This window comes from Oncorhynchus nerka, linkage group LG10 (genome assembly GCF_034236695.1).
Source record: "Oncorhynchus nerka isolate Pitt River linkage group LG10, Oner_Uvic_2.0, whole genome shotgun sequence".
Classification (NCBI taxonomy): domain Eukaryota; kingdom Metazoa; phylum Chordata; class Actinopteri; order Salmoniformes; family Salmonidae; genus Oncorhynchus; species Oncorhynchus nerka.
Window position 1 is genome coordinate 29,784,401 of NC_088405.1, and position 25,725 is coordinate 29,810,125.

The 25,725-nt window shown below is 43.5% G+C and overlaps 1 protein-coding gene across 6 annotated transcripts in view; it reads left to right on the forward strand.

The window, feature by feature from the left end:
* LOC115135125 (regulating synaptic membrane exocytosis protein 1-like) overlaps positions 1-18,330 on the forward strand; it is a 73,291-nt gene extending 54,961 nt beyond the window's left edge. For 2 of the 6 annotated variants that reach the window (XM_065023207.1, XM_065023204.1), the window contains 12 exons: positions 418-495; positions 1,075-1,140; positions 1,434-1,499; positions 3,215-3,327; positions 3,620-3,768; positions 10,612-10,775; positions 10,972-11,183; positions 11,307-11,472; positions 11,601-11,713; positions 15,695-15,796; positions 15,912-16,051; positions 16,171-18,330. In XM_065023207.1, coding sequence (XP_064879279.1) covers positions 418-495; positions 1,075-1,140; positions 1,434-1,499; positions 3,215-3,327; positions 3,620-3,768; positions 10,612-10,775; positions 10,972-11,183; positions 11,307-11,472; positions 11,601-11,713; positions 15,695-15,796; positions 15,912-16,051; positions 16,171-16,386 — 1,585 coding nt within the window. In that variant the 3' untranslated portion in view covers positions 16,387-18,330. The remainder of the gene's footprint in view (positions 1-417; positions 496-1,074; positions 1,141-1,433; positions 1,500-3,214; positions 3,328-3,619; positions 3,769-10,611; positions 10,776-10,971; positions 11,184-11,306; positions 11,473-11,600; positions 11,714-15,694; positions 15,797-15,911; positions 16,052-16,170) is intronic. The other 4 variants (XM_065023202.1, XM_065023203.1, XM_065023205.1 and 1 more) reach the window with 4 other exon arrangements.
* Positions 18,331-25,725: the final 7,395 nt, after the last annotated feature.

The following is a 25,725-nucleotide window of genomic DNA, read 5'->3' on the forward strand; positions in this document are numbered from 1 at the left end:
GTGTGTGCGTGCGCACTCATGTTAAATCAGGGACAGTGGGGGGGGCAGTGTGTGTGGGGGCAGTGTGTGTGGGGACAGTGTGTGTGGGGACAGTGTGGTGGATGTAGTTTTAAGTACACCCTTAAGGTTTGTGTAAAAGGATATAGTACTAGTGCAAGTATCTGTAGTAATCCATTCTCTTTGTGGATCTGCTGGAGTGACTGTTTGTACATAAGCTACTTAATGAGATGTCTTAAAGAGAGGGTCCTTTTTTGTGGGAGTAGTCTGAAATTATCTGGTCATTTGTGGTAACAGCCTTAAACTGAGACTCAGAGATATAATAGACCCATGAACTCGATACAGCCCCTATGAGAGTGCAGTTGATCCATGATGCATGTGTTTCTCTGTGTGTCCACCGGGGGTGCTGCTGGGTCTCAGCTGCTCCCAGTCTCTGCCCCGCAGACGCCCCGCCAGCCCCAGGATTCTAATCCAACACGCCTCCCCAGAAGACGACAGGTATCCCTTCCCCACTGCTCCCACCCCAACCCCCTGTTAGCAGCTGACCCCAACCCCAACCCTAGTACACCTGTACTAAACCCAAATGCAAACACTGATAATTAGCTAACTTCTAAACATAAACGTATCACAATCAATCATTTTTCTCTATGGGACTATGTACAGTGTCTTTTGGCATAGTATGGACTAGTTTCTTGTGTTTGTTCTTTATAATCCCTGTGGTTTGTAGTTTTTATTCTAGAATCTAACAGTCTGTAGGTTGTGTTCCACAATCCAGATTGTATTCTATCATTCTAGAAGCCTCTATCTTCTCCTTATCTTCTCCTTTAGAATCGCTGAGCTTTGATAAGGATTTCAGACGTTTTTATGTGTCTACTACATTGCCAACTGAGCTTTTATCATTATCAATAATGTGTGTCTTTCATATTCATAACAAATTCAACATAATTCAGGATTAAAGTTGAGTTTATATCTATGTAAGTGGTGCGTGTGTGTGCGTGTGTGCTTTTGTGTGTGTCTGTGTGTCTGTGTTTCTCATCATGTCATCTCATCACGTTCGTGTTTGTGGTGTGTATGAAGCAAATGGATGATGGAACCTCTAGTACCTAGACAGGAGACAGTTAACCACCTCAGTGCAAAGAAGAGGTACACACACACATACACACACATTACTTGTTCAATGAATACATGTGTGACGCTTCTTCATGATCATTGTTCCGTACTCCATATTCCATTGATGTGTATTGACAACTTAATCAAATCAATCGCCTAACTGGCTTGTCTTCTGTAGAGCATAAGGCTAGACGTTTCATGACGAATAGAAAATCAGACTTCTCTGACTTACCCCAGCTGTTTACCCCTGTCCCATACTCTCTCCGTTTATTTATTCATCCCTTCATCCGTTTCTTTCTGTTTTCCACTCATCTCCCATCTCCCAGGCAAACTCGGAGCCTGGACTCATCCACCTGTCACACTCTGGGCAAGAAGCTCCCTGACAACGACAGGTAAGGGGGCCAACCATAACATATACCCTGATTTTTGTTTATCAACATCATCACTTCCGGCCCAATCCTCAAACTTTCATAAAATCTCCCATTCACATCAGCACAGAATTGAAATTAAAGTTTGAGTCGAGCATGTGAATCTCATTGCGAGATTCATCCTGCCATCATAGTCTGTCCCCTCCCACAAATTCCCAGTCTAGGATGAAGTTCACTTTAGACACTGATCTAAGATCAGTTTTCCCCCACAATAATTGAATTGAGGTTAGGATTTGTTTGGGGTAAACTGATCCTAAATCTGCACCTATATGGTGACTTTTACCTCTAGTGGGGATCCCCCTCTTTTCTGTCCACCAGTTCATCCACATTACCACAATTTTAAACGCTGATTTCAGAATAATCTATCAGATTAAGTCACGTACACATGTACTGTATTGGGCTGCAGTGCAGTACAGCGGTTAGCATGGGGATGCTAACATAATCATGAAAGCATGGGTCAGGGTTCTCTGAGATGGAGGCAAGATGAGCTTGCGTTTGTAATTGGCAGTTCAGTATCAAGGTGGGGTTTTTCCTCATATGGAATCAGGTAGTTTGACCTGCACCTTTAACAATGTTTTCTTCTGAGATGTCTCTCACACTGTGTCTGCTGATTTCAATATGTTTGACAAAGCTCCTTCTTTTCTTTTCATCATTTTTCCTTTTTTTCCTCTTTTCCTCTATTCTGTTATTTTCTTTAATTTTTGCATGCTGCGACTTTGTGCACACGGTGTGTATGGTGTGTGTGTTGGGGCCCCCAGAATAAAGCCCACCTCCATCCTGAGGGGGTCCCGAGGACGGCCCCCTCCCCTGCGGCCTCTCGGTAAGGGGACCCACCGAGAGTTGGCCCTGGGCTCACCCCAACCATACAGGTGCTGACCTCTGACCCCTCACCTCAGTCCCCTTGGAGGAGCGGCCTGAGAGAGAAAGAGCTGTTGCCTTCCTCCATAATTCCACTGCCTATAATGCACTATTTATTTGATTTTGTACCCCAGCCATGGGCCTGTGTGTGTGTGTGTGTGTGTGTGTGTGTGTGTGTGTGTGTGTGTGTGTGTGTGTGTGTGTGTGTGTGTGTGTGTGTGTGTGTGTGTGTGTGTGCGTGTGTGTTTGTGCGTTTGTGCATATGTGTTTGTGTGTAAGTGTACACTGAGTGTACAAAACATTAAGAACATGACATAGACTGACAAGATGAATCCAGGTGAAAGCTGTGATCCCTTATTGATGTCACTTATTACATCGACTTCAATCAATGTAGATGAAGGGGAGGAGAGGTTAAAGAAGGATTTTTAAACCTTGAGACAATTGCGATATGGATTGTGTGTGCCACTCAGAGGGTGACGGATGGGGTGAAGACAAAAGCGGGTGAAGACAAAAGGGGAAGGGTGGGTTGCCACTCAATATTAGTAAGGTGTCCTTAATGTTTTGTACACTCAATAATGCTAATTGTCTGTTTTTCTTGGTCTAAATGTATCAAGTTGTTTTTGCTACAAGACCTCACACCAGCCACACTGAGACGCATATTGCGCGTAGTACACTTCCCCTCACTTTCCTACCAAGCTTTACTCTGTCTCGTGCTCTTCTTAGATCCTATGTGTCAAAACTCTGTCTAACAGTGAACCTAGTAGTGGGTGCATTCTCTCATCCTCTCTCTCGTTCCATCTCTCTCTCTATCTCTCTCTCAGGAGCCACCTCCAAGGTGCGTCTCTGTCCTCCTCAGTGATGTCCTCGTCAGCAGCTCGCAGGGTCAGACAACTCCCACAGGTCCCAGACAAGAGCAGCAGCCCCGTAGAGCAAGGTGTGTGTGGCTTTCTTGACTTGATTTTGTCTGTAAACCTGAGTGAGTGAGTGAGTGAGTGAGTGAGTGAGTGAGTGAGTGAGTGAGTGAGTGAGTGAGTGAGTGAGTGAGTGAGTGAGTGAGTGAGTGAGTGATGATTAAATGTGGGTGTGCGGTGATTAATTGTGGGTGTATATATTTTTGCTGATTCCTCCCTGTATGTATGTGTGTGTGTGTGTGTGTGTGTGTGTGTGTGTGTGTGTGTGTGTGTGTGTGTGTGTGTGTGTGTGTGTGTGTGTGTGTGTGTTTCTAGCCCTAGCAGCAGAGGAGCGTGTTCGTCAGCTCCAGATGAAGGTGCAGCAGAGGGACTCCTATAGGAGTTCTGCTGCTCCGTCCACCTCTAGCAGGGACGGTGAGAGGGTGCTCAAGAGCAAACGCGAGGTCAGTCACCTGTCACTTGAGGTCAGCCCCTAACCCTAACCCTCTTTGTATTTCTCCATCTCTCTCTGTCCCTCTCTCTCTCTCGCTCCCCATATCCCTGTCCGTTTGTTCCTCTCAATTCAATTCAAGGGGATTTATTGGCATGGCAAATATATGTTAACATTGCCAAAGCAAGTGGAGTAGATAATATACAAAAGTGAAATAAACAATAAAAATGAACAGTAAACATTACACTCACAGAAGTTCCAATAGAATAGACATTACAAATGTCATGTTATGTATATATACGGTGTTGTAATGATGTGCAAATGGTTAAAGTACAAAGGGAAAATAAATAAGCATAAATGTTGGGTTGTATTTACAATGGTGTTTGTTCTTCACTGGTTGACCCTTTCTTGTGGCAACAGGTCACAAATCTTGCTGCTGTGATGGCACACTGTGGTATTTCACCCAATAGATATGTGAGTTTATCATAATTGGGTTTGTTTTCAAATTCTTTGTGGATCTGTGTAATCTGAGGGAAATATGTGTCTCTAATATGGTCATACATTGGGCAGGAGGTGAGGAAGTGCAGCTCAGTTTCCACCTCATTTTGTGGGCAGTGAGCACATAGCCTATCTTCTCTTGAGAGCCAGGTCTGCCTTCGGCGGCCTTTCTGAATAGCAAGGCTATGATCATTGAGTCTGTACATAGTCAAAGCTTTCCTTAAGTTTGCGTCAGTCACAGTGGTCAGGTATTCTGCCACTGTGTATTCTCTGTTTAGGTCCAAATAGCATTCTAGTTTGCTCTATTTTTTTGTTAATTCTTTCCAATGTGTCATGTAATTATCTTTTTTTTCTCATGATTTGGTTGGGTCTAATTGTGTTGCTGTCCTGGGGCTATGTGGGGTGTGTTTGTGAACAGAGCCTCAGGACCAGCTTGCTTAGGGGACTCTTCTCCAGGTTCATCTCTCTGTAGGTGATGGCTTTGTTATGGAAGGTTTGGGAATTGCTTCCTTTTAGGTGGTTGTAGAATTTAACAGCTCTTTTCTGGATTTTGATAATTAGCGGGTATCGGCCTAATTCTGCTCTGCATGCATTATTTAGTGTTCTACGTTTTACACTGAGGATATTTTTTTAGAATTCTGCATGCAGTCTCAATTTGGTGTTTGTCCCATTTTGTGAATTCTTGGTTGGTGAGCAGACCCCAGACCTCACAACCATAAAGGGCAATAGGTTCTATCACTGATTTAAGTATTTTTAGCCAGATCCCAATTGGTATGTCGAAGTCTATGTTCCTTTTGATGGCATAGAATGCCCTTCTTGCCATGTCTCTCAGATCGTTCACAGCTTTATGGAAGTTACCTGTGGTGCTGATGTTTAGGCCAAGGTATGTATAGTTTTTTGTGTGCTCTGGGGTAACGGTGTCTAGATGGAATTTGTATTTGTGGTCCTGGCGACTGGACCTTTTTTGGAACACCATTATTTTGGTCTTACTGAGATTTACTGTCAGGGCCCAGGTCTGACAGAATCTGTGCAGAATATCTTGGTGCTACTGTAGGCCCTCCTTGGTTGGTGACAGAAACACCAGATCATCAGCAAACAGTAGACATTTGACTTCAGATTCTAGTAGGGTGAGGCCGGGTGCTGCAGATTTTTCTAGTGCCCTCGACAATTTTTTGATATATATGTTGGAGAGGGTGGTGCTTAAGCTGCATCCCTGTCTCACCCCATGGCCCTGTGGGAAGAAATTTTAACCGCACACTTCTTGTTTGTGTACATGGATTTTATAATGTCGTATGTTTTTGCCCAAACACCACTTTCCATCAATTTGTATAGCAGACCCTCATGCCAAAATGAGTCAAAGTATTTTTTTAAATCAACAAACCATGAAATTCTTTGCCCTTTGTTTTGATTTGTTAGGGTGTGCAGGGTGAATACGTGGTCTGTCGTATGATAATTTGGTAAAAATGCAATTTGATATTTGCTCAGTATATTGTTTTCACTGAGGAAATGTACGAGTCTGCTGTTAATGATAATGTAGAGGATTTTCCCAAGGTTGCTGTTGACGCGTATCCCACGGTAGTTATTGGGGTCAAATTTTTCTCCACTTTTGTGGATTGGAGTGATCAGTCCTTGGTTCCAAATATTGGGGAAGATGCCAGAGCTGAGGATGATGTTAAAGAGTTTTAGTATAGCCAATTGGAATTTGTTGTCTGTATATTTTATCATTTCATTGAGGATACCATCAACACCACAGGCCTTTTTGGGTTCGAGGGTTTTTATTTTGTCCTGTAGTTCATTCAAGGTAATTTGAGAATCCAGTGGGTTCTGGTAGTCTTTAATAGTTGATTCTAAGATTTGTATTTGATCATGTATATGTTTTTGCTGTTTGTTCTTTGTTATAGAGCCAAAAAGATTGGAGAAGTGGTTTACCCATACATCTCCATTTTGGATAGATCATTCTTTATGTTGTTTGTTTAGTGTTTTCCAATTTTTCCAGATGTGGTTACAGTCTAAGGATTCTTCAACTACATTGAGCTGATTTCTGACATTCTGTTCCTTCTTTTTCCATAGTGTATTTCTGTATTGTTTTAGTGATTCACCATAGTGAAAGCTTAGACTCAGGTTTTCCGGTCTCTATGTTTTTGGTTGGACAGGTTTCTCAATTTCTTTCTTAGATTTTTGCATTCTTCCTCTAACCATTTGTCATTGTAATTAATTTTCTTCAGTTTTCTATTTGAGGTTTTTAGATTTGATAGGGAAGCTGAGAGGTCAAATATACTGTTAAGATATTCTACTGCCAAGTTTACACCTTCACTATTACTCTGGAATGTTTTATCCAGGAAGTTGTCTAAAAGGGCTTGAATTTGTTGTTGCCTAATTGTTTTTTGGTAGGTTTCCGGACTACATTCCTTCCATCTATAGCATTTCTTAATGTTACTCAGTTCCTTTGGCTTTGATGCCTCGTGATTGAGTATTGCTCTGTTCAAGCAGACTGTGATTTTGCTGTGGTCTGATAGGGTTGTCAGTGGACTGCCTGTGAACGCTCTGAGAGACTCTGGGTTGAGGTCAGTGATAATGTAGTCTACAGTAATACTGCCAAGAGATGAGCTATAGGTGTACCTACCATAGGAGTCCCCTCAAAGCCAACCATTGACTATGTACATACCCAGCATGCGACAGAGCTTCAGTAGTTGTGACCCGTTTTTGTTGGTTATGTTATCATAGTTGTGCCTAGGGAGGCATATGGGGGTGGGGGGGGGGGGGTGCTGTCACCTCCAGGTAGGTGTTTGTCCCACTGTGTGCTGAGGGTGTCAGGTTCTTGTCCGGTTCTAGCATTTAGGTCACATCAGACTAGTACATGTCCCTGGGCCTGGAAATTATTGATTTCCCCCGAAGGGGATTCTATTGGGGGGGTATAGATAGCACACAGGACATTTTTCTCTGTTAAGATGATTTCCTTTTGAATTTCTAGCCAAATGTAAAATGTTCCTGTTTTGATTAATTTAATGAAGTGAGTTAGGTCTGCTCTATACCAAATTAGCTTTCCCTCTTGAGTCCCTTCCCTCTTTCACACCTGGTAGTTTGGTGGATGGTACTACCAGCTCTCTGTAACCTAGAGGGCAACCAGTGGGTCCATCTCCTCTATACCAGGTTTCTTGTCGGATGACAATGTCTGTATTTCCGATTTATTTGATGAAGTCCAGGTTCCTGCTCTTAAGGCCAAAGGCAGATGACCTCAGGCCTTGGATATTCCAGGATGTGATAGTGAAGGCTTTGTGTTCCACATGTTGATCATGTGGTTTGGCCTCAGGCCAGTAAGTGTGAGCAGAGCCTGCTGAGCATCTGGTACATGCCATTGGCTTGGGTTAGTGTAAGAGTGGGGGTTGGGCCTGTTTGCCTGCTCACGGCCTGGGCGTATGCGTGACTTCCATGTTAAGGCCCGCTTTGCGGGGGTGGTGTACATGGGGTGGGCAGGAGGGACATAGGTCTGATCTGAGGGGACCTAAATGGGATGTGGGCATGGTTGATTTATGTGGGGTGTTGATTGGTTGGGGTGGGGGTGGGTTGTCCCACAGGTCTGGGAGAGTGTCTCGCTGGTCTGAGCGGGGTGTCTATTGATCTGTTGCTCCTGTGTGAAGTGTTGGCAGCTGGCTGAGTTTGACAGTGATGTCCTTTAGAGTCCGGCGAAGGTGGGCACTGCTGCCTTGTATAGGTGGACCTGGTCATAGAGGCTGTTCAAGTCCAGGTTGGAGTGGTGGGCCAGGAAACATTTGGTTTTGAGGCACAGTCACGGGAAATACTTGTGTTTACCCGCTGTATGGTAGCAGTAGAAGAAGAAGCTTCTAGCACTCCCTTCAGTGCTGTGGCCACACTTTCCTGCTGTGTTCTCAGGTCGTTTGTGCCTGTGTGTATTATTATGTGGCTGGGTGACCCTAGTTGGTCCTCAGACAGAAGGTCTAGGGTGCGCTGGGTGTATTATCATGTGGCTGGGTGACCCTAGTTGGTCCTCAGACAGAAGGTCTAGGGTGCGCTGGGTGTATTATCATGTGGCTGGGTGACCCTAGTTGGTCCTCAGACAGAAGGTCTAGGGTGCGCTGGGTGTATTATCATGTGGCTGGGTGACCTAGTTGGTCCTCAGACAGAAGGTCTAGGGTGCGCTGGGTGTATTATCATGTGGCTGGGTGACCCTAGTTGGTCCTCAGACAGAAGGTCTAGGGTGCGCTGGGTGTATTATCATGTGGCTGGGTGAACCTAGTTGGTCCTCAGACAGAAGGTCTAGGGTGCGCTGGGTGTATTATCATGTGGCTGGGTGAACCTAGTTGGTCCTCAGACAGAAGGTCTAGGGCGCGCTGGGTGTATTATCATGTGGCTGGGTGAACCTAGTTGGTCCTCAGACAGAAGGTCTAGGGCGCGCTGGGTGTATTATCATGTGGCTGGGTGAACCTAGTTGGGCCTCAGACAGAAGGTCTAGGGTGCGCTGGGTGTTTGGACACCAGAGTTTAGACACACTGTGTTTGGGGGAAAAGTGTTTCTTCTTGTATGTATTTCCCATTTGAGTCCATAAGGAGAACAATCTGTGTCTTGTGTTTGTCCTCAGTGTGTGTGGGGGGGTTGTCAGAAGGGCTATCAGGGTGGTTGACGGGGGGGGGGGGGGTGCTCAGAGGGGGTGAGATACCCTGGGCTTGGGGTTCTTCATTTGTCTGTTCTGCTGTGATGTCGATGCTATGGTCAGGGTCTGGTGTGGACTGTTCTGCTCTGGTGTCGAGACTTTTGTTGGGAGCTGAGGTGGGCTGTTCTGCTGGCTTCTCTGCTTGGTTTGCCACCTCTCTAGTGGGTTGTTCTCTGTCAAATGCCATCCCCCTCACCCTCTCTTCCAGCAGTCTGATCCTCACCTCTAGTGCTCTGTTCTTCTTCTGCTCCTGCTCTTTCTCCTGTTGAAGTTGTCTCACCACAGTCCAGAGTGCAGATATGTCTCTCTTCACCTCCAGCTCTCCGGGTCTGGTTAAGGGGGTGTTGTTGTGCTGGACTGTTGTCTGGGTCTGTGCTGACTGAAGTGTAATCACCTGCTGTTCCAGCTCCACCTGCCTTACCTCCAGCTGGGTAAATGTATCCTTAATTTAATTGAGGGGGTAGTACTCTGTGCTGGGAGGTTGACTTTCCACTTGGGGTTGCTCGTCTGTGGGGTTATATAAATAAGAGGTCTGGTCTGACCCGTTCGGGGTGGGGGTATCTTTCTCAAGGGATTGCTTCTCCTGCTGGGCTAATTCTTTGATTAGTTGAAAGTCCAGCTGAAACTGTTTGAGGTTGCCCTGTACCAATACTGTTCCAGACTTATAGGGATATACGTATATTAGCTGAGTCCTCGTTGTCTAGTATCCTGAGTTTCCACCCCTCGTTAACACCCCCCCTGTTAACAGAGGGGTAGTGTGCTAAAGTGGCACTGTGCCATGCCAGGGGATGGTTTGTGTGGAAGATGAGGTTGCTGATGTTCCCATTTTTATAATAGTCAGCAAAAAGTCTCTTGATTGTCCATAAAGAGCTTCATTTGGTGATCTTTTCTTGCCTTATCATTCTTTACATACACGGGGTACTGTATTTTAATTACCTCTGAACAGCGGGAGGAAGCTTCTAAGGCCTCTCCATTTGGTTGGAGTAGACTGTGTGACTCTCCTGCCATTGTTGGGCTAAAGGGCTTTGACATTCTGACTTGACACTTCAGTGCTAATTGAAGTTGTATCAAGCTTGGCAGTCTTAAATTATCATTCAGTCCTTATAAAGTAATGTAATGTATTTTCTTCTTGGCTTATGGAAATATAGCTTCATACTAAACATTATTCACTCAGTTCCAGGTTGGATGGTGTTTTCAGGTTTTTGTTAGTTTCCAGAGCATTTGCTGTATAGCGTTGGAATAATAATCTTTGGTAGTTGTAAGCCTTCCAGGTGATTCCGTAATTCTGTCCAAAATCGGGTTGTAGGTTTTGAGTTTTGATTTGGAGTGAAGGTTATGTTGTAGAGGGTAGCATCCTGTATATGTTATGTTGTAGAGGGTAGCATCCTGTATATGTTATGTTGTAGAGGGTAGCATCCTGTATATGTTCCTGACAAAAAAATCCAAGTTTATCTAACTCTAAATCTACATTTTGTTAAAAACATGCTGAAAACTGCAGGAGCTCATCTGACCTCTCTCCATCTCTCTGTCCCTCTCTCTCACTCCCCATATTTATGACCATCTCTCCATATTCATCTTGCCTCTCTCTCACCCCTCACTCCTCTATCCCCCCTCTCAATTAAAAATAATTAAATTCAGTCAACTTTATTGGCATGAAATACATGTGAATATTTCTTCTCATCCTGTCCCTCTCTAATCCTCTCTCTCTAGCTGTATAAGGACCAGAGGAGAACCAGCTGTGAGAACGTATCCCGCAAGTCTTCAGAAAGTGATGTCAGCGACGTGTCAGCCATCTCTCGCACCAGCAGTGCCTCCCGCATCAGTAGTACCAGCTACATATCCATCCAGTCAGAGAGACCCCGGGGACGCTTCAAGTAAAAAGAACCACACACACACACACACACACACACACACACACACACACACACACACACCTGTGTGTTGCAGTAAAGACTACAAAGTGTGTGTGTGTGTGTGTGTGTGTGTGTGTGTGTGTGTGTGTGTGTGTGTGTGTGTGTGTGTGTGTGTGTGTGTGTGTGTGTGTGTGTGTGTGTGTGTGTGTGTGTGTAGCAAGGCAATGCGTGCGTCAGGCCGCAGCATGTTGAAGAGCACCAGTGTGAGTGGTGAGATCTATGGCATTGAGCACACAGACGGCAGCCAATCAGATACAGCATTGGGCGGGGGCAAGAAGCGGCGCTCCAGCCTCAGCCAACGGGTGGTGGCCATTGTAGGCCTGCCCTCCAGACGCAGCTGCAGCACCTCACAGCTCACCTCCCAGAAAGGTAACACAGACAGACCATACAAACAAGACTCCACCATACACAAGCCCTGTATTCAGCACCCATATTAAAACCAGTTGGTAATATGAATGTATTGTTGTTGTATTTGTTGTGTGTAATAAAAAGCAGTGGTGGTGGATACTAAGAAGAAGGGCAAAAAAAAGAACAAAATTCAGATCCAGCGGAGTACAGAGGTGGGCATGGCTGTAGAGTACCCCCGCTCTGCCATGAACCGCCAGGCCAGCAGAGACTCCACTGACGGGAGCATGAACAGCTACAGCTCTGAGGGGAAGTCAGTATCTCTAGCCTCACTCTCTCTTTGTTTGTAGTGGTAGTGTCATTCTCACTTCAATGCTTGTCCAGTCTAACGTTATTCTGATCTTCAGTAGTCTAACCTCAGTGTGTTTATGTGTGTTCCAGTCTAATCTTCTCGGGGATGAGGCTGGGGGTTGACAGTCAGTTCAGTGACTTCCTGGATGGCCTTGGCCCCGCCCAACTGGTGGGCCGGCAAACATTAGCCACACCTGCCATGGGTGAGTGGCACAAAGGAATATGATGGACAGTAGTGATGCGTGGGGAAAATCGCTAAGGAAGCCAAGCCAGGGACAAAAAGCCATATTACAAACTTACCCTACAGTGTGTTGTTGTGACGTTGTATTAGTTAATGTGACGACTGTTGCTCATCGAATGATTAAAAGTTTCTAATTGCGTGATTAACTGAACCAAGCAATTATTAACTCATTAACCTGGGGCACCATGGGAAAATAAGTTTCTATTTCCCAAATTAACTCAAAGAATATCAGAATATCGATTTTACAACAGCCGCTAATTAACTTCTTGCGTCGAGCAATCCCGTAACCGGGAGCGTAATCATAGCCTCAAGCTCATTACCATAACGCAACGTTAACTATTCATGAAAATCGCAAATGAAATGAAAGAAATATATTCACTCACAAGCTTAGCCTTTTGTTAACAACACTGTCATCTCAGATTTTCAAAATATGCTTTTCAACCATAGCTACACAAGCATTTGTGCAAGAGTATTGATAGCTAGCATAGCATTAAGCCTAGCATTCAGCAGGCAACATTTTCACAAAAACAAGAAAAGCATTCAAATAAAATCATTTACCTTTGAAGAACTTTGGATGTTTTCAATGAGGAGACTCTCAGTTAGATAGCAAATATTCAGTTTTTCCAAAAAGATTATTTGTGTAGGAGAAATCGCTCCGTTTTGTTCATCACGTTTGGCTAAGAAAAAAAAACGAAAATTCAGTCATTACAATGCCAAACTTTTTTCCAAATTAACTCCATAATATCGACAGAAACATGGCAAACGTTGTTTAGAATCAATCCTCAAGGTGTTTTTCACATATCTATTTGATGATTAATCATTCGTGGCAGTTGGGTTTCTCCTCGGAAGCAAATGGAAACATACACGCAGCTGGAGATTACGCAATAATTGCGACGGAGGACACCAAGCGAGCACCTGGTAGATGTAGTGTAAAATGATCAATCTTCCAATGATATGCCTACAAATACGTCACAATGCTGCAGACACCTTGGGGAAACGACAGAAAGTGTAAGCTCATTCCTGGCGCATTCACAGCCATATAAGGAGACATTGGAACACAGTGCCTTCAAAATCTGGGGCATTTCCTGTTTGAAATTTCATCTTGGTTTCACCTGTAGCATCAGTTCTGTGGCACTCACAGATAATATCTTTGCAGTTTTGGAAACGTCAGAGTGTTTTCTTTCCAAAGCTGTCAATTATATGCATAGTCGAGCATCTTTTCTTGACAAAATATCTTGTTTAAAACGGGAACGTTTTTTTATCCAAAAATTAAAAGAGTGCCCCCTATATCGAAGAAGTTAATCAGTTACCTCTACAATCTCGTTCTGAACGTCGCATAATCTGGGAATCTGCACGGACCCGGGTCTCACCAATGAGTTCGTACCACACCAATCTTAGTTGAGTATTTATTTGCTAGAAAGCTAAAATGATGAGAAAATATACACATACACAAAAACACATTCTAGGCTATTGATTAGAACTTAGTATAACGGGCCAACACACCATGGCACGTGTTACCCAAAATGGAGATTTAAAAGAGAGAGAGAAAAAGAGAAATATACAGTTGGGTGAGTTTGTCAGCTATGCTTATTCTAACTCTAGCCTTGCCCCAAACTGCCGCTCTTATGGGTCAGAATATAATGATGTAATTACGTGGGGAAGGTCTCTGTGGATTCTCCGCGTAGACCGCTCAGGCTGCTCAATGACGCACTTCTCTGGTCGTCCTCACAATGTCCTTTTGGCTTAGGAGCCTATTCCCTCGTCCTTGTTCTGGAAGGGCTCTTCTGAGGACAGACAGCTCTGTGGCTCAGAGCTCACAGCGTAGGAATGAAACAGTGTAGATACCACGATTCAATGGGAGGTGGAGGCTAGGTGGTTTGACTTGAATTCACCCGCTTAGACACAGCTACTCATCCGTAGCTTGGGTAGAAAAAGATTTCTTTGTCTTCAAACTTGTGTTGCGTTTTGGGTTCGTTGACTTTTTAGACCTCGGCTGCAGCTTGGGTCACTTAGTCTAATCTGTCAATTCTTTACTCACAGGTTTTATACCCTCGTGTCAGAAGTGGGCGTAACCGCCTTTAGGGCAATTCTCTGGGCGTACCAAGTTATGGGCAAGGTCTAGATTTGACTCAAATCCAATTTTAGACAACTATCTTCACATTTCATCTTTACCAAAACATTCTCTTTGATTTGGACATTTTCCATACAACATACAATGTATAAACATCAAACATATACTAGGTAAACTGTTGACGTTACAATGTTTTCATAATAACGGCATCTATTAACCTTTAAAAACAAAACAAAAATTACATACATTTTCATATTCCATCTATCGTCATGAACACCATTGTGGCTGACGGAAACCATTGTTCCAAAGTCCCTTTATTTCATGTTTAATGTTCTGAGGCTGGTTCTCCATAGTAACAGGACAAAGGAATTTGTCTGTGGCCTAAGATTTACCAGGGGCGTGAGGGGTCATAAAACCCCCACATCTTCAGACCCCTAGATCTCTCCTCCTCTGTTGGGGTTGAGAGATAATCTGTAGGGTTGTGGTGAACTGTAACCTGACCTGGTCAGGACAGTCATGACAGTGTGTTGTGATAATTGCGTTGTTTGCTCTATAACCTGTTAGTTCATATGCCTTGATATAGAGGCCTAAAGGTCGAGACAATAAGAAGACACAGTGGCAGAATAAATTCAACCACACATTTGTTTCAGCACAAAACCGGAGAGCAACCTCTGTCTGGTGAAGTCCACAAAGCACATTACATGTAACAAACAGACCTACAGCATGGTCAAGCAAGTTAATGTTTCTGACATTTTCGGACTGCTAAACATCTATTGATTTAGAACCACAGAGAGTTACCGCCGAAAAGAAAACAGGAGCTGCCTCAACTATTCCAGCACCATTTCAACTTCAACATCATCAAATCACCTATATTTAGTTTAATACAGTGACAACTAAAAGATACCAAACACAATTTAGTTCAATAAACATGAGCTAAATATGAGGTGGCTGTCCATGGTACTGATTAGTGTGTGTGTCTGTGTGTCTGTGCTGGGGTGTGTAAGTAGAAAAAACATGTTGACTCATACTACTTGTAGAGAAACGCCATCCTCCTCTCTTTCATCACTCTGTCATACAGTACACAATTTTAGTTGTTGTCCTGGGCTACCTGGCTAAAATGCTTGCTCGCTAACTTAACTTTCATGGGCAATGATGTGCCAGGCCAGCTAGTTAACGTTAGCCTTCTACATCTAGCTACATATTAAACTTCCATCCTCTCAGGCCAGGGGCACAACAAGGTATGAACTAATGGTTGGATTAGTATCGCTGTTATAATCATTGGCCAATATGGAGGGAGAATTCAATAAAACCACAAGTCTAAATCCATATCTCTATCCATCACTAGTTAGGAAAGGAACGATTTTCGCTTGCTAGCCACTGGAGGACAGTGACACAACGAGATGCAAAAATAAAAGAAATTGTGTAAATGACGTACTGCTTATAATTTGATGTGATTGGTGTGAAGCCAAATCCAAACTGGCTTCCCTTTACACTTTATTTTGGTGTGCAAGGACCGTTCACAATTGAGCTCACTCAGTTTATCTCAACGCTGATTGGCTATTATTTCATATATTTTTTATCAAGGGGGGCCAAATTCTCTCTGGCTTCCCTTACATTCAATGCTACGATCGGCAACAATGTCTTTGACCAGACGACATCAGATAGATGGGCTACAGAGACAGAGGGGCGCTGTTTCACTCATTCGGATGCTTTGTCCGGTGAGATAAAGTACATTAAGGCTCATGAAACATAAGGAGATGAAAGATACATTATTTTATGTGTTTTTTATTTATTTTTTGGGGTACAATTTTTGGGGAAGCCTAGATTCCCTTGAGTACACACCACTAATGATATACCGTGTATGGTTTACAGGAGATGTTCAGATCGGAATGATGGACAAAAAAGGCCAGCTAGAGGTGGAGGTGATTAGAGCACGTGGCCTTACCCCCAAACCAGGGTCCAAATCACTCCCAGGTACCACACACAAGCACACACAAACACAAACACACACACACACACAAAATCCCAGATAAGTGTGTCTGTTCTCCATTCCCTCACCTTTCTCCCCCACACCACTCTGTCTCTGCAGCACCCTATGTCAAGGCCTACCTGCTGGATAACGGAGCCTGTAAAGCCAAAAAGAAAACCAAGATTGCACGTAAAACCCTGGAGCCCCTCTACCAGCAGGCCCTGCTGTTTGAGGAAAGCCCACAGGGGAAAGTCCTCCAGGTAATAACACCGGGGACTTGTACTGCTTGTGTGTGTGTGTCTGTGTGCGTGTGTGTGTGATGCGTACGTGTGTGCTTGAAGGTGTGGGTCCTTGGCCTTATCTCTGTCCCTCTCCACAGGTAATAGTCTGGGGCGACTACGGGCGACTGGATCACAAATGCTTCATGGGAGTTGCACAGATCCTATTGGAGGAGCTGGACCTCTCCAGCACAGTGATTGGCTGGTACAAATTGTTTCCTCCTTCCTCATTGGTGGACCCTACCTTAGCCTCGCTTACGCGGCGGGCATCCCAGACATCCCTGGACAGCTCAGGACCAGCTGGTATGCGCTCTTAGTGACCACAACGCAACCACAATCCCAAATGGACAACAACCAATGGACCACAACTGACCAGAGTGCATGACCACATCCCTAGGGTCAAGATAAACCTTAAGCAAATCAAAGCCAGACAGATAGAGATATACAGAGAAAGAGAGGGAGAGTGAGAACTAGCCAATCAAAGTTTAGCTGAAGTCAGACAATCATTTCCCATGCCTCCCTCCTTCTGTCTTCTCTCCTTTCTCTGGGCTGCTAGGCCTTGCTCCTGAGTCTCACCTCTTCTATTTCTCATCCCTCCTTTTAATGTATCCATCCTCCTCCTCTCTGACATCTCCTGTTTTGTCCCCTCTTTCTCCATTCCTCCTCTCCCTCCGTTGAGTGTGTTATGGCTTGTGCTCCTGAGATTGAAGGGACTCATGCAGCCCACTCTGTTAGGGGGCACAAGGGATGTCTGCCCAGGCTTGGTGTAGCCAATCAGTGAATGGGTTATTGTGAGGCCATAAAGAGTGTGCAGGAGACAAAGGGAAAAGGTTGAAGATACCCTGCCGACAGCTGCCCATCCCAATGCGTTTCAGCATTGAGGTCGTCATGGCATTGCTATATCTGTGAGGATTGGCGTGATTGCACAACCTGTTAGGGGAGGGAGACTGCACAGGTGAAGACAATACTTGTTCTAAGATCAAAGCAAGCACAAAAGCTTGATTCTTTTTCAGACAACAAATGGTTGCGAAAGAGAAAAAAAGGGCCAAATTATGGTTAGATCTATTTTATTCTATATTCTATTTGCCTAGAGTTGAGAATGTGGTGCAGACTCCCTGTGTGCATATTTGGTTTCGAGTGACGGTGGTCTGCAGACCAGCAGAGGTCTCGTCACCCCCGGCGAGTGTGGCGGGCGCAGCATGACTCGGGACCCCGGCCCAAGCTGCATGCACATTTTTTTGTAAAACAAAAGCCAGACGAATTACTTAAAAAGAGACTAGACTAAATGTGTGTTAGTTCCACATACTTTAGGCCAGCTTGTATGTTGCATGTACTTGTACAGTTTGCTCGTACTGAATATGAATACAAACAGAAAAGCCATCCGCCATCCAAGGGCGGACACCGGGGGAATAAGCTCCGCCCAGGCCACACCTCCCACTCTGCGTATAAATATCCATATTAGGAAGTCTCCAAAAGACTTTTTCTTTTCTTGTGTTCCTTTTGAACCCTTTGGAGAACAGTGCTGTATCGTAGTACTGAGCAAACTGACTATCTGAGGAGCTAGGTGTTTTAACTATAGTCTTTGGCAGTGGGGCTAGGTAGAGAATGTGTGTATAAAAACAGAGATTAATGTAAATGAAGTATAATTATGACATAAATGATAAAAGATATAGATATATATGATTATCAAATGAGTGTATCTGACTATACAACTATCACCTATAAACACACACACACGTTGTAAACACGAGTCAGGGGGACGATATTTACACACACAAAACGATCCAAACATTCCTAGTCCTATGGAAACCCATCTGAGCCCCTTGCCCTGTGCTTTGAGAGCCGCTGAGCGGTGCCCAACCACAAGGGGGAGCCAGCAGACCTTTCAGTTTCTCCTCATAGCAGCCAAAACCAACATGACTATTTGCAACACATGCCACCTTGTTTCTTTAAACGCAAAACTTTAATCCCCGTATTTGATCATGGTTTGGACTGAATTGAAAAACCCATAAAGGTTTTGTTAGCTGACGTTTCAGTTGAACCTCTTGCGGTGCGGCCCACTGCCCTTTCCTTTGTCGGTATTACTCCACGATACTGATTGTTTACAGTCCATGAGTTTCCACTCAAAACACCATATCTAGGAAAGAAGTATTCACTTCAACATTTCTTGTTTGTATAACAGATGTGGCTCTACTGATGTGTACGTTTTATATTCAAGAGTTCATTTTTATTATTTACAAATAAAAGACTGTGGAAGAAAATGGTGGGCAAATCGACTCCGGTTTTTGACTCACCCGTGGCGATAAACAGGGTATATGATGATGAAAACGATGAACTTAACTACCGCAAAATGGCTGCTGAGCTGTACAAAGAAGTCAGCATATTTAGGCTCCAACGTATTAAGCGATTTAACAACTTTTTAATGAATTTCCCTTACCTTAATCCTAACCTTAACCCTCAACGAAGGTAGATGCTGCACATCAAGGGTGGGCTGATGTGGATTGGCCCCCTTTAAAATGCCAAGCACTTTGAAGCATATGAAGTGCTACTAAAGCCATTGTTCGGTATCATTATTTATCAACTGTTATCTTTCATAACAAGATAATGTATGCATGTCATAACTGCATTAGTATCTGGATAACATTGATAATGTATGTGACCCTGGGACTAAACACCCTGCAACTGGATCCTGGACTTCCTGACGGGCCGCCCCCAGGTGGTAAGGGTAGGTAACAACACGTCCGCCATGCTGATCCTCAACACTGTGTCCCCTCAGGGGTGCGTGCTCAGTCCCCTCCTGTACTCCCTGTTCACTCATGACTGCATAGCCAGGCACGACTCCAACACCATGAGACAGCCTATAGGGAGGAGGTCAGAGACGACCGTGTGGTGCAACGACAACAACCTCTCCCTCAATGTGATCAAGACAAAGGAGATGATTGTGGACTACAGGAAAAGGAGGACGGAGCATGCCCCCATTTTCATCAATGGGGCTGTAGTGGAGCAGGTTGAGAGCTTCAAGTTCCTTGGCGTCCACATCACCAACAAACTAACATGGTCCAAGCACACCAAGACAGTCGTGAAGAGGGCATGAAAAAACCTATTCCCCTTCAGGAGACTGAAAAGATTTGGCATGGGTCCACAGATCCTCAAAATGTTTTACAGCTGCAACATCGAGAGCATCCTGACGGGTTGTATCACTGCCTGGTATGGCAACTGCTCGGCCTCCAACCGCAAGGCACTACAGAGGGTAGTGTGAACGGCCCAGTACATCCCAGGACCATGCTTCCTGCCATCCAGGACCTCTATACCAGGCGGTGTCCCCTAAAAATGATCAAAGACTCCAGCCACCCTAGTCATAGACTGTTCTCTCTGCTACTGCATGGCAAGCGGTACCGGAGCGCCAAGTCTAGGTCCAAGCGGCTTCTAAACAGCTTCTACCCCCAAGCCATAAGACTACTGAACATCTTATCAAATGGCTACCCAGACTATTTGCATTGCCCCCCCCCAATGCCCTCTTTTACGCTGCTGCTACTCTGTTATTATCTATGCATAAGTCACTTTAATAACTCTACTCACATGTATATATTACCTCAATTACCTCGACACCGGTGCCCCCCACACATTGACACATTGACTCTGTACCGGTACCCCCTCTATATCGCCCCGCTATTGTTATTTACTGCTGCTCTTTCATTATTTGTTTGTCTCTTACTTTTGGGGGGATTTTCTTAAAACTGCATTGTTGGTTAAGGGCATGTAAGTAAGCATTTCACTGTAAGGTCTACACCTGTTGTGTTTGGCGCAAGTGACAAATACAATTTGATTTGATTTGATATCAACAGAGAGGTATATTTTCTGGGTGATTTAAGTATTGACTGGCTGTAAATCAAGCTGCCCACTCATGAAAAAGATTCAAACTGTAACCAGTGCCTGCAGCCTGGTACAGGTTATCAGTCAACCTACCAGGGTAGTTACAAACAGCCCGGGAATGAAATCATCAACATGTATTGTGTACATCTTTACTAATGCTGCAGAAATGTGCTTGAAAGCAGTATCCAGATCCATCTGATGTTGTAATCACAATTTAGTAGCCATATCTAGGAAAAACAAAGTTCCAAAGGCCGGGCCTAATATAGTGTATAAGAGGTCATATAAGATGTTTTGTAGTGATTTCTATGTTGTTGATGTAAAGAATATTTGTTGTTCATTTGGGTGTAATGAGGAGCAAACAGACTGTACACTTGACACATTTATGAAATTGCTTATGCCAGTTACTAATAAGCATGCACCCGTTAAGAAAATGACTGTAAAAACTGTTAAATTCCCATGGATTGATGAGGAATTTATTCAATTTTATGGTTGAGAGGGATGAGGCAAAAATAGCAAATAACTCTGGCTTCACAACCTATTGGCAAACGTACTGCAAATTGAGAAATCATGTGACTAAACTGAATAAAAAGAAGAAGAAAATACACTATAAAACAAAGATAAATTACATAAAGAATGATAGTAAAAATCTTTGGAGCACCTTCAATGACATTTTGGGAAATAAGGCTAACTCATCTCCATCATTCATCAGATGGCTCATTCGTCACAAAACCGACTGATATTACCAACTACTTTAATGATTTTTTATCTGCAAGATTAGCAAATTTAGCGATGACATGCCAGCAACAAATGCTGACACTACAATTCCAAGTATATCTGATCAGGTTATGAAAGACAAGAATTGTAATTTTAAATTCCGTAAAGTGAGTTTGGAAGAGGTGAAAAAAGTGTTGTTGTCTATCAACAATGACAAGTCACTGGGGTCTGACAACTTGGATGGAAAATTACTGAGGATAATAGCGGACAATTTTGCCACGACTATTTGCCATATCTTCAATTTAAACCTACTAGAAAGTGTGTGCCCTCAGGCCTGGAGGGAAGTAAAAGTCATTCCGTTACCTAAGAATAGTAAAGCCCCCTTTACTGGCTCAATTAGCCGACCAATCAGCCTGTTACCAACCCTTAGGCAAGTTTTGGAAAACATTGTGTTTGACCAGATACAAAGCTATTTAACAGTAAACAAATTCATGATAAAAATATTTTGGGGGCTGTTTTGTTAGACTTCAGTGCGGCTTTTGATATTATTGATCATAGTCTGCTGGTGGAAAAATATATGTGTTATGGCTTTACACCCCCAGCTATATTGTGGATAAAGAGTTACCTGTCTAACAGAACACAGAGGGTGTTCTTTAATGAAAGCCTCTCCAACATAATCCAGGTAGAATCAGGAAATTCCCAGGGCAGCTGTTTAGGCCCCTTACTTTTTACAATCTTTACTATCGACATGCCTCTGGCTTTGAGTAAAGCCAGTGTGTCTATGTATGTGGATTGGATGACTCAACACTATACACGTCATCTACCACAGCAAGTGAAATCATTGCAACACTTAAGAGCTGCAGTTAATTTCCGAGTGGGTGGCAAGGAATAAATTAGTTATAAATATTTAAAAGACTAAAAGCATTGTATTTGGAACAAATAATTTACTAAACCCTAAACCTCAACTAAATATTATAATAAATAATGTGGAAATTGAGCAAGTTGAAGTGACTAAACTGCTTTGTGTAACCCTGGATTGTAAACTGTCATGGTCAAAACATATTGATACAACAGTAGCTAAGATGGGGAGAAGTCTGTCCATAATAAAGCACTGCTCTGTGAAGTAACACAAACATAGGCACAGACACATGCATACACACATTATAACATACGCCGTCATTGTAAATAAGAATTTGTTCTTAACTGACTTGCCTAGTTATATAAAGGTTAAAATTTAAGTAAAACATTTAATTAAAAAAATACCCCACAAAACATGCCACCAAAGTTCTCTTCACAGTCCCGAAGTCCAGAACAGACTATGGGAAGTGCACAGTACTACATGACTACATGGAACTCTATTCCACATCAGGTATTTGTTGCAAGCAGTAGAATCAGATAAAAATACACACCTGGAACAACGGGGACTGTGAAGCAACACAAACAGAGGCACAAACACATGCATACACACATGATAACATACGCACTATACACCAGCCTACATATGGATTTTGTGTTGTAGATATGTGGCAGTGGAGTAGGGGCCAGAGGGCACACATTTAGTGTGTTGTGAAATCTGTTATGAATATATTGTAACGTTTTTAAAATGCCTTAATTTTGCCAGACCCCAGTGAGAGTAGTGGCTGCCTGCCATAATAAATACAACTACAAATTTGGAAAGATTATTTCAGCTCACTTACTGAAGGAGTCATCTCCAATCTAAGAATACACCTTCAAATGTATCGATTTTCACTGGCATTTACAACAATACTCACACTTAGTGGTAGAAATGGACATAACACAGTTTTAGGCACTAACCTTACATAGCAGGTGTAAAAGAAACGCCATGACTGGACACCTCCCTAAACGCCTCCTTCTATGCCAGGGGTCTCCAACCTGTTCCTGGAGAGCTACATACCGTCCTGTAGGTTTTCGCTCCAACCCCAGTTGTAACTAACATGGTTCAGCTTATCAACCAGCTAATTATCAGAATCAGGTCTGATAGTTAGGGTTGGAGTGAAACCAAAAGGATGATAACTCTCCAGGAACAGGGTTGGATAGCTCTGGCCCTACACCATGGCTACTAGATGACAAAACAAGCCTAGGTTTTGTAACTGAATGCTTTTCAACTGGCCTCCTGGGCCTAGGATTCTATTCAACCGGGCCTAGGACTCTATTCAACCGGGCCTAGGATACTATTCAACCGGGCCTAGGATACTATCCAACTGGGCCTAGGATACTATTCAACTAGGCCTAGGATACTATTCAACTGGGCCTAGGATACTATTCAACTGGGCCTAGGATACTATTCAACCATAATGTTGTTCGTCTTGATTTACTTATTTTATCCATTCCCCCATAGCCGCGGGAAATAGGTGTGCTGCAGCACCCCCTTAAAAATCGGAGTAAAAATCGGAATAAAAATAAATAAATAAAGTTTTCCACAAATGTAGTGCACTGGGCCTGTATTAGCAGACTGATATAGCCTATGTGCGCTGCAAAAGGATTTGTCCAACACCCCCAAACTACTTCCCGCAGCCAGGCAAACGTAATATTCTGGTCTGACCTGGAGAAGAGTTGGAGTGGGAAGGGTTAAATAAGACTATTGGAAGATGGGAAAATACTGGACAATTGAGCTAATGGGTCCCATTACATTTTCCTATCACAAATAGGCCCATTTTGTTATAGTATGATGTCACACACTTTTACTAATAAGTCATAGATAAGTCATTTTCTATTTCATTTATTGAAATATCTGTACAGGATATTTAAGGACTGTGGCTTTAAACCAGAGCGAGAGGCATTCCTTGGCCCTCCATGTTCCAACACCTCTTCCAGTAGCATCTTGGTTTCCCATCCAGGTATCACCAGCAGAGGACCATGCATTGTTCTTTGCTTAGGCTTTGAGGAGTGGGATTAGTTTGAAACACTTGGTGTCTCCAACTGTCTTAGTGTCAGTACTACCGGTAAATTGTATTTCTTACAGACAGCAACTAACTACCATACATGTCCACTGGGTACAGGAAGAAATGTAGGCTACATAGAGTACACTTGGATACAGCATAGATTGAACAAACATGGCTTTAGTGCCATCATCGGGTGAAAAATAAGTTTGTTCGAACAGAAATGCACTGAGTTGGGCTCCCTTGTAATGCCTCTGTATTGGCAGCAGCATTAGTCTAGATGCATTTGTCAATTTACTCAGTAGCCTACCGTTCACAGACAAGAAAATCCAAATGGAGGTGTGGTCATAATATTATGATGACACATAATCCGTCTTCATGTTTCTACCAACCAGCTGTGTTTCTTTACCGTTTCGTCTTCATTTTTTTCACATCGCTGGTTATGTCGTTTTTATTGAGAATGTAAAGAATGTTAATGGCTTGGTTGTAGATCTTCTCTTCTCCCTTCAGTTCTTATTCACAGTGAAATAGCCTTTCTTGTCCTGTTTCAGAAGAGGCAGAACACTTGATCCCATTTCTGATAGCCAGCCTGCTTGTAGAGTCATACCCAAGAAGACCCGGAGGCTGTAATCACTGCCAAAGGTGCTTCAACAAAGTACTGAGTAAGAAGTCTGAACACCGATGTAAATGTCATATTTCTTTTGTTTATTTTTTTTGTGCAAAAATGTCTGAAAATAGGGTTTTGCTTTGCCATTATGGGGTATTATTTGTAGATTGATGAGGGTAAAAAACTATTGAATCCATTTTAGAATAAGGCTGTAATGTGCCAAAATGTGGAAAGAGTCAAGGGGCCATGCACTTTCTGAATGCACTGTATAAAATGTAGTATGCTAAAACACGCAAACAGCATTTAGAGTTAAAGTATGGCATTGGATAGGAGACTGTTGACAGAGGAATTGCATTTTATTAAATACACAAATACACAGGTTGACTGTAAAACATTGCAGCATTGTATTTATTTTTCTCCCAATTTTGATTTATTATGCTGATATTCATAACCATGCATATTGTACTATTCAAAATGGTAGGCTACTGGCATACCTGAACTTCATTCCCAAGAATCACAACTTTCTGGAAGGAGGGGAAACGTTGGGCATGCATGGCCCAGTAGCCATAGGGTAAGGTAATTAATGTGCAACTTGTTTGAAGTTTCTGCTTGGGTGAAGTCTCTTCGCGTTTCCACCACAAGTTTAGGGTTGTTGCAGCCTACGCTTATAATTCCCACTAGTAGACATTAACCCTGAATTGTTGTTTTATATGTTTGTCTTACTTTGGTGTGTTGTTAGCAGTGGCGACCTGTCATTCAGGGCAGGTGGGAGCCCCACATCTTCAGCTTTGTTGCCTGTTTTGCATGGTATTTTGGCATTAATTCGTGTCACATGCTCTCATTCCTGCTTTCTTGAGTAAGGCATCTCCAAAATGCAGGTATGTATACTGTAGCTAAGAAAGTAATACTAAGTGTATGTTGTGTGCCTCACCCTAATAGTTTGGTCCGTTTCCCCCTCAGAACTTAGCCTACTGTTCTGACTTGGTGCTGCACATGTAGCCTATACCCTGTTTTAGAGAAAAGTTATCATTGAATATTGTAAGAGCTTTCTTTGTCTGCTTATCTTCACCCTTTATTTATCCTATGGTTCTGACTTGGTGTACAGGGAGAAAACTGTAAGAACGGCCCATGTTCTGAATTATGTCACTGTACATTTCAAAAGTGCTGAATAAATAGTTGTTTTGACTACGTCCGTCTTAGCGCACTCATTAATGTCTTAATCGTTCTCAAATAACATCAAGGCGGTGGCCCGTTCCTGTAGGTTCATGCTCTACAACATCCGCAGAGTACGACCCTGCCTCACACAGGAAGCGGCGCAGGTCCTAATCCAGGCACTTGTCATCTCCCGTCTGGATTACTGCAACTCGCTGTTGGCTGGGCTCCCTGCCTGTGCCATTAAACCCCTACAACTCATCCAGAACGCCGCAGCCCGTCTGGTGTTCAACCTTCCCAAGTTCTCTCACGTCACCCCGCTCCTCCGCTCTCTCCACTGGCTTCCAGTTGAAGCTTGCATCCGCTACAAGACCATGGTGCTTGCCTACGGAGCTGTGAGGGGAACGGCA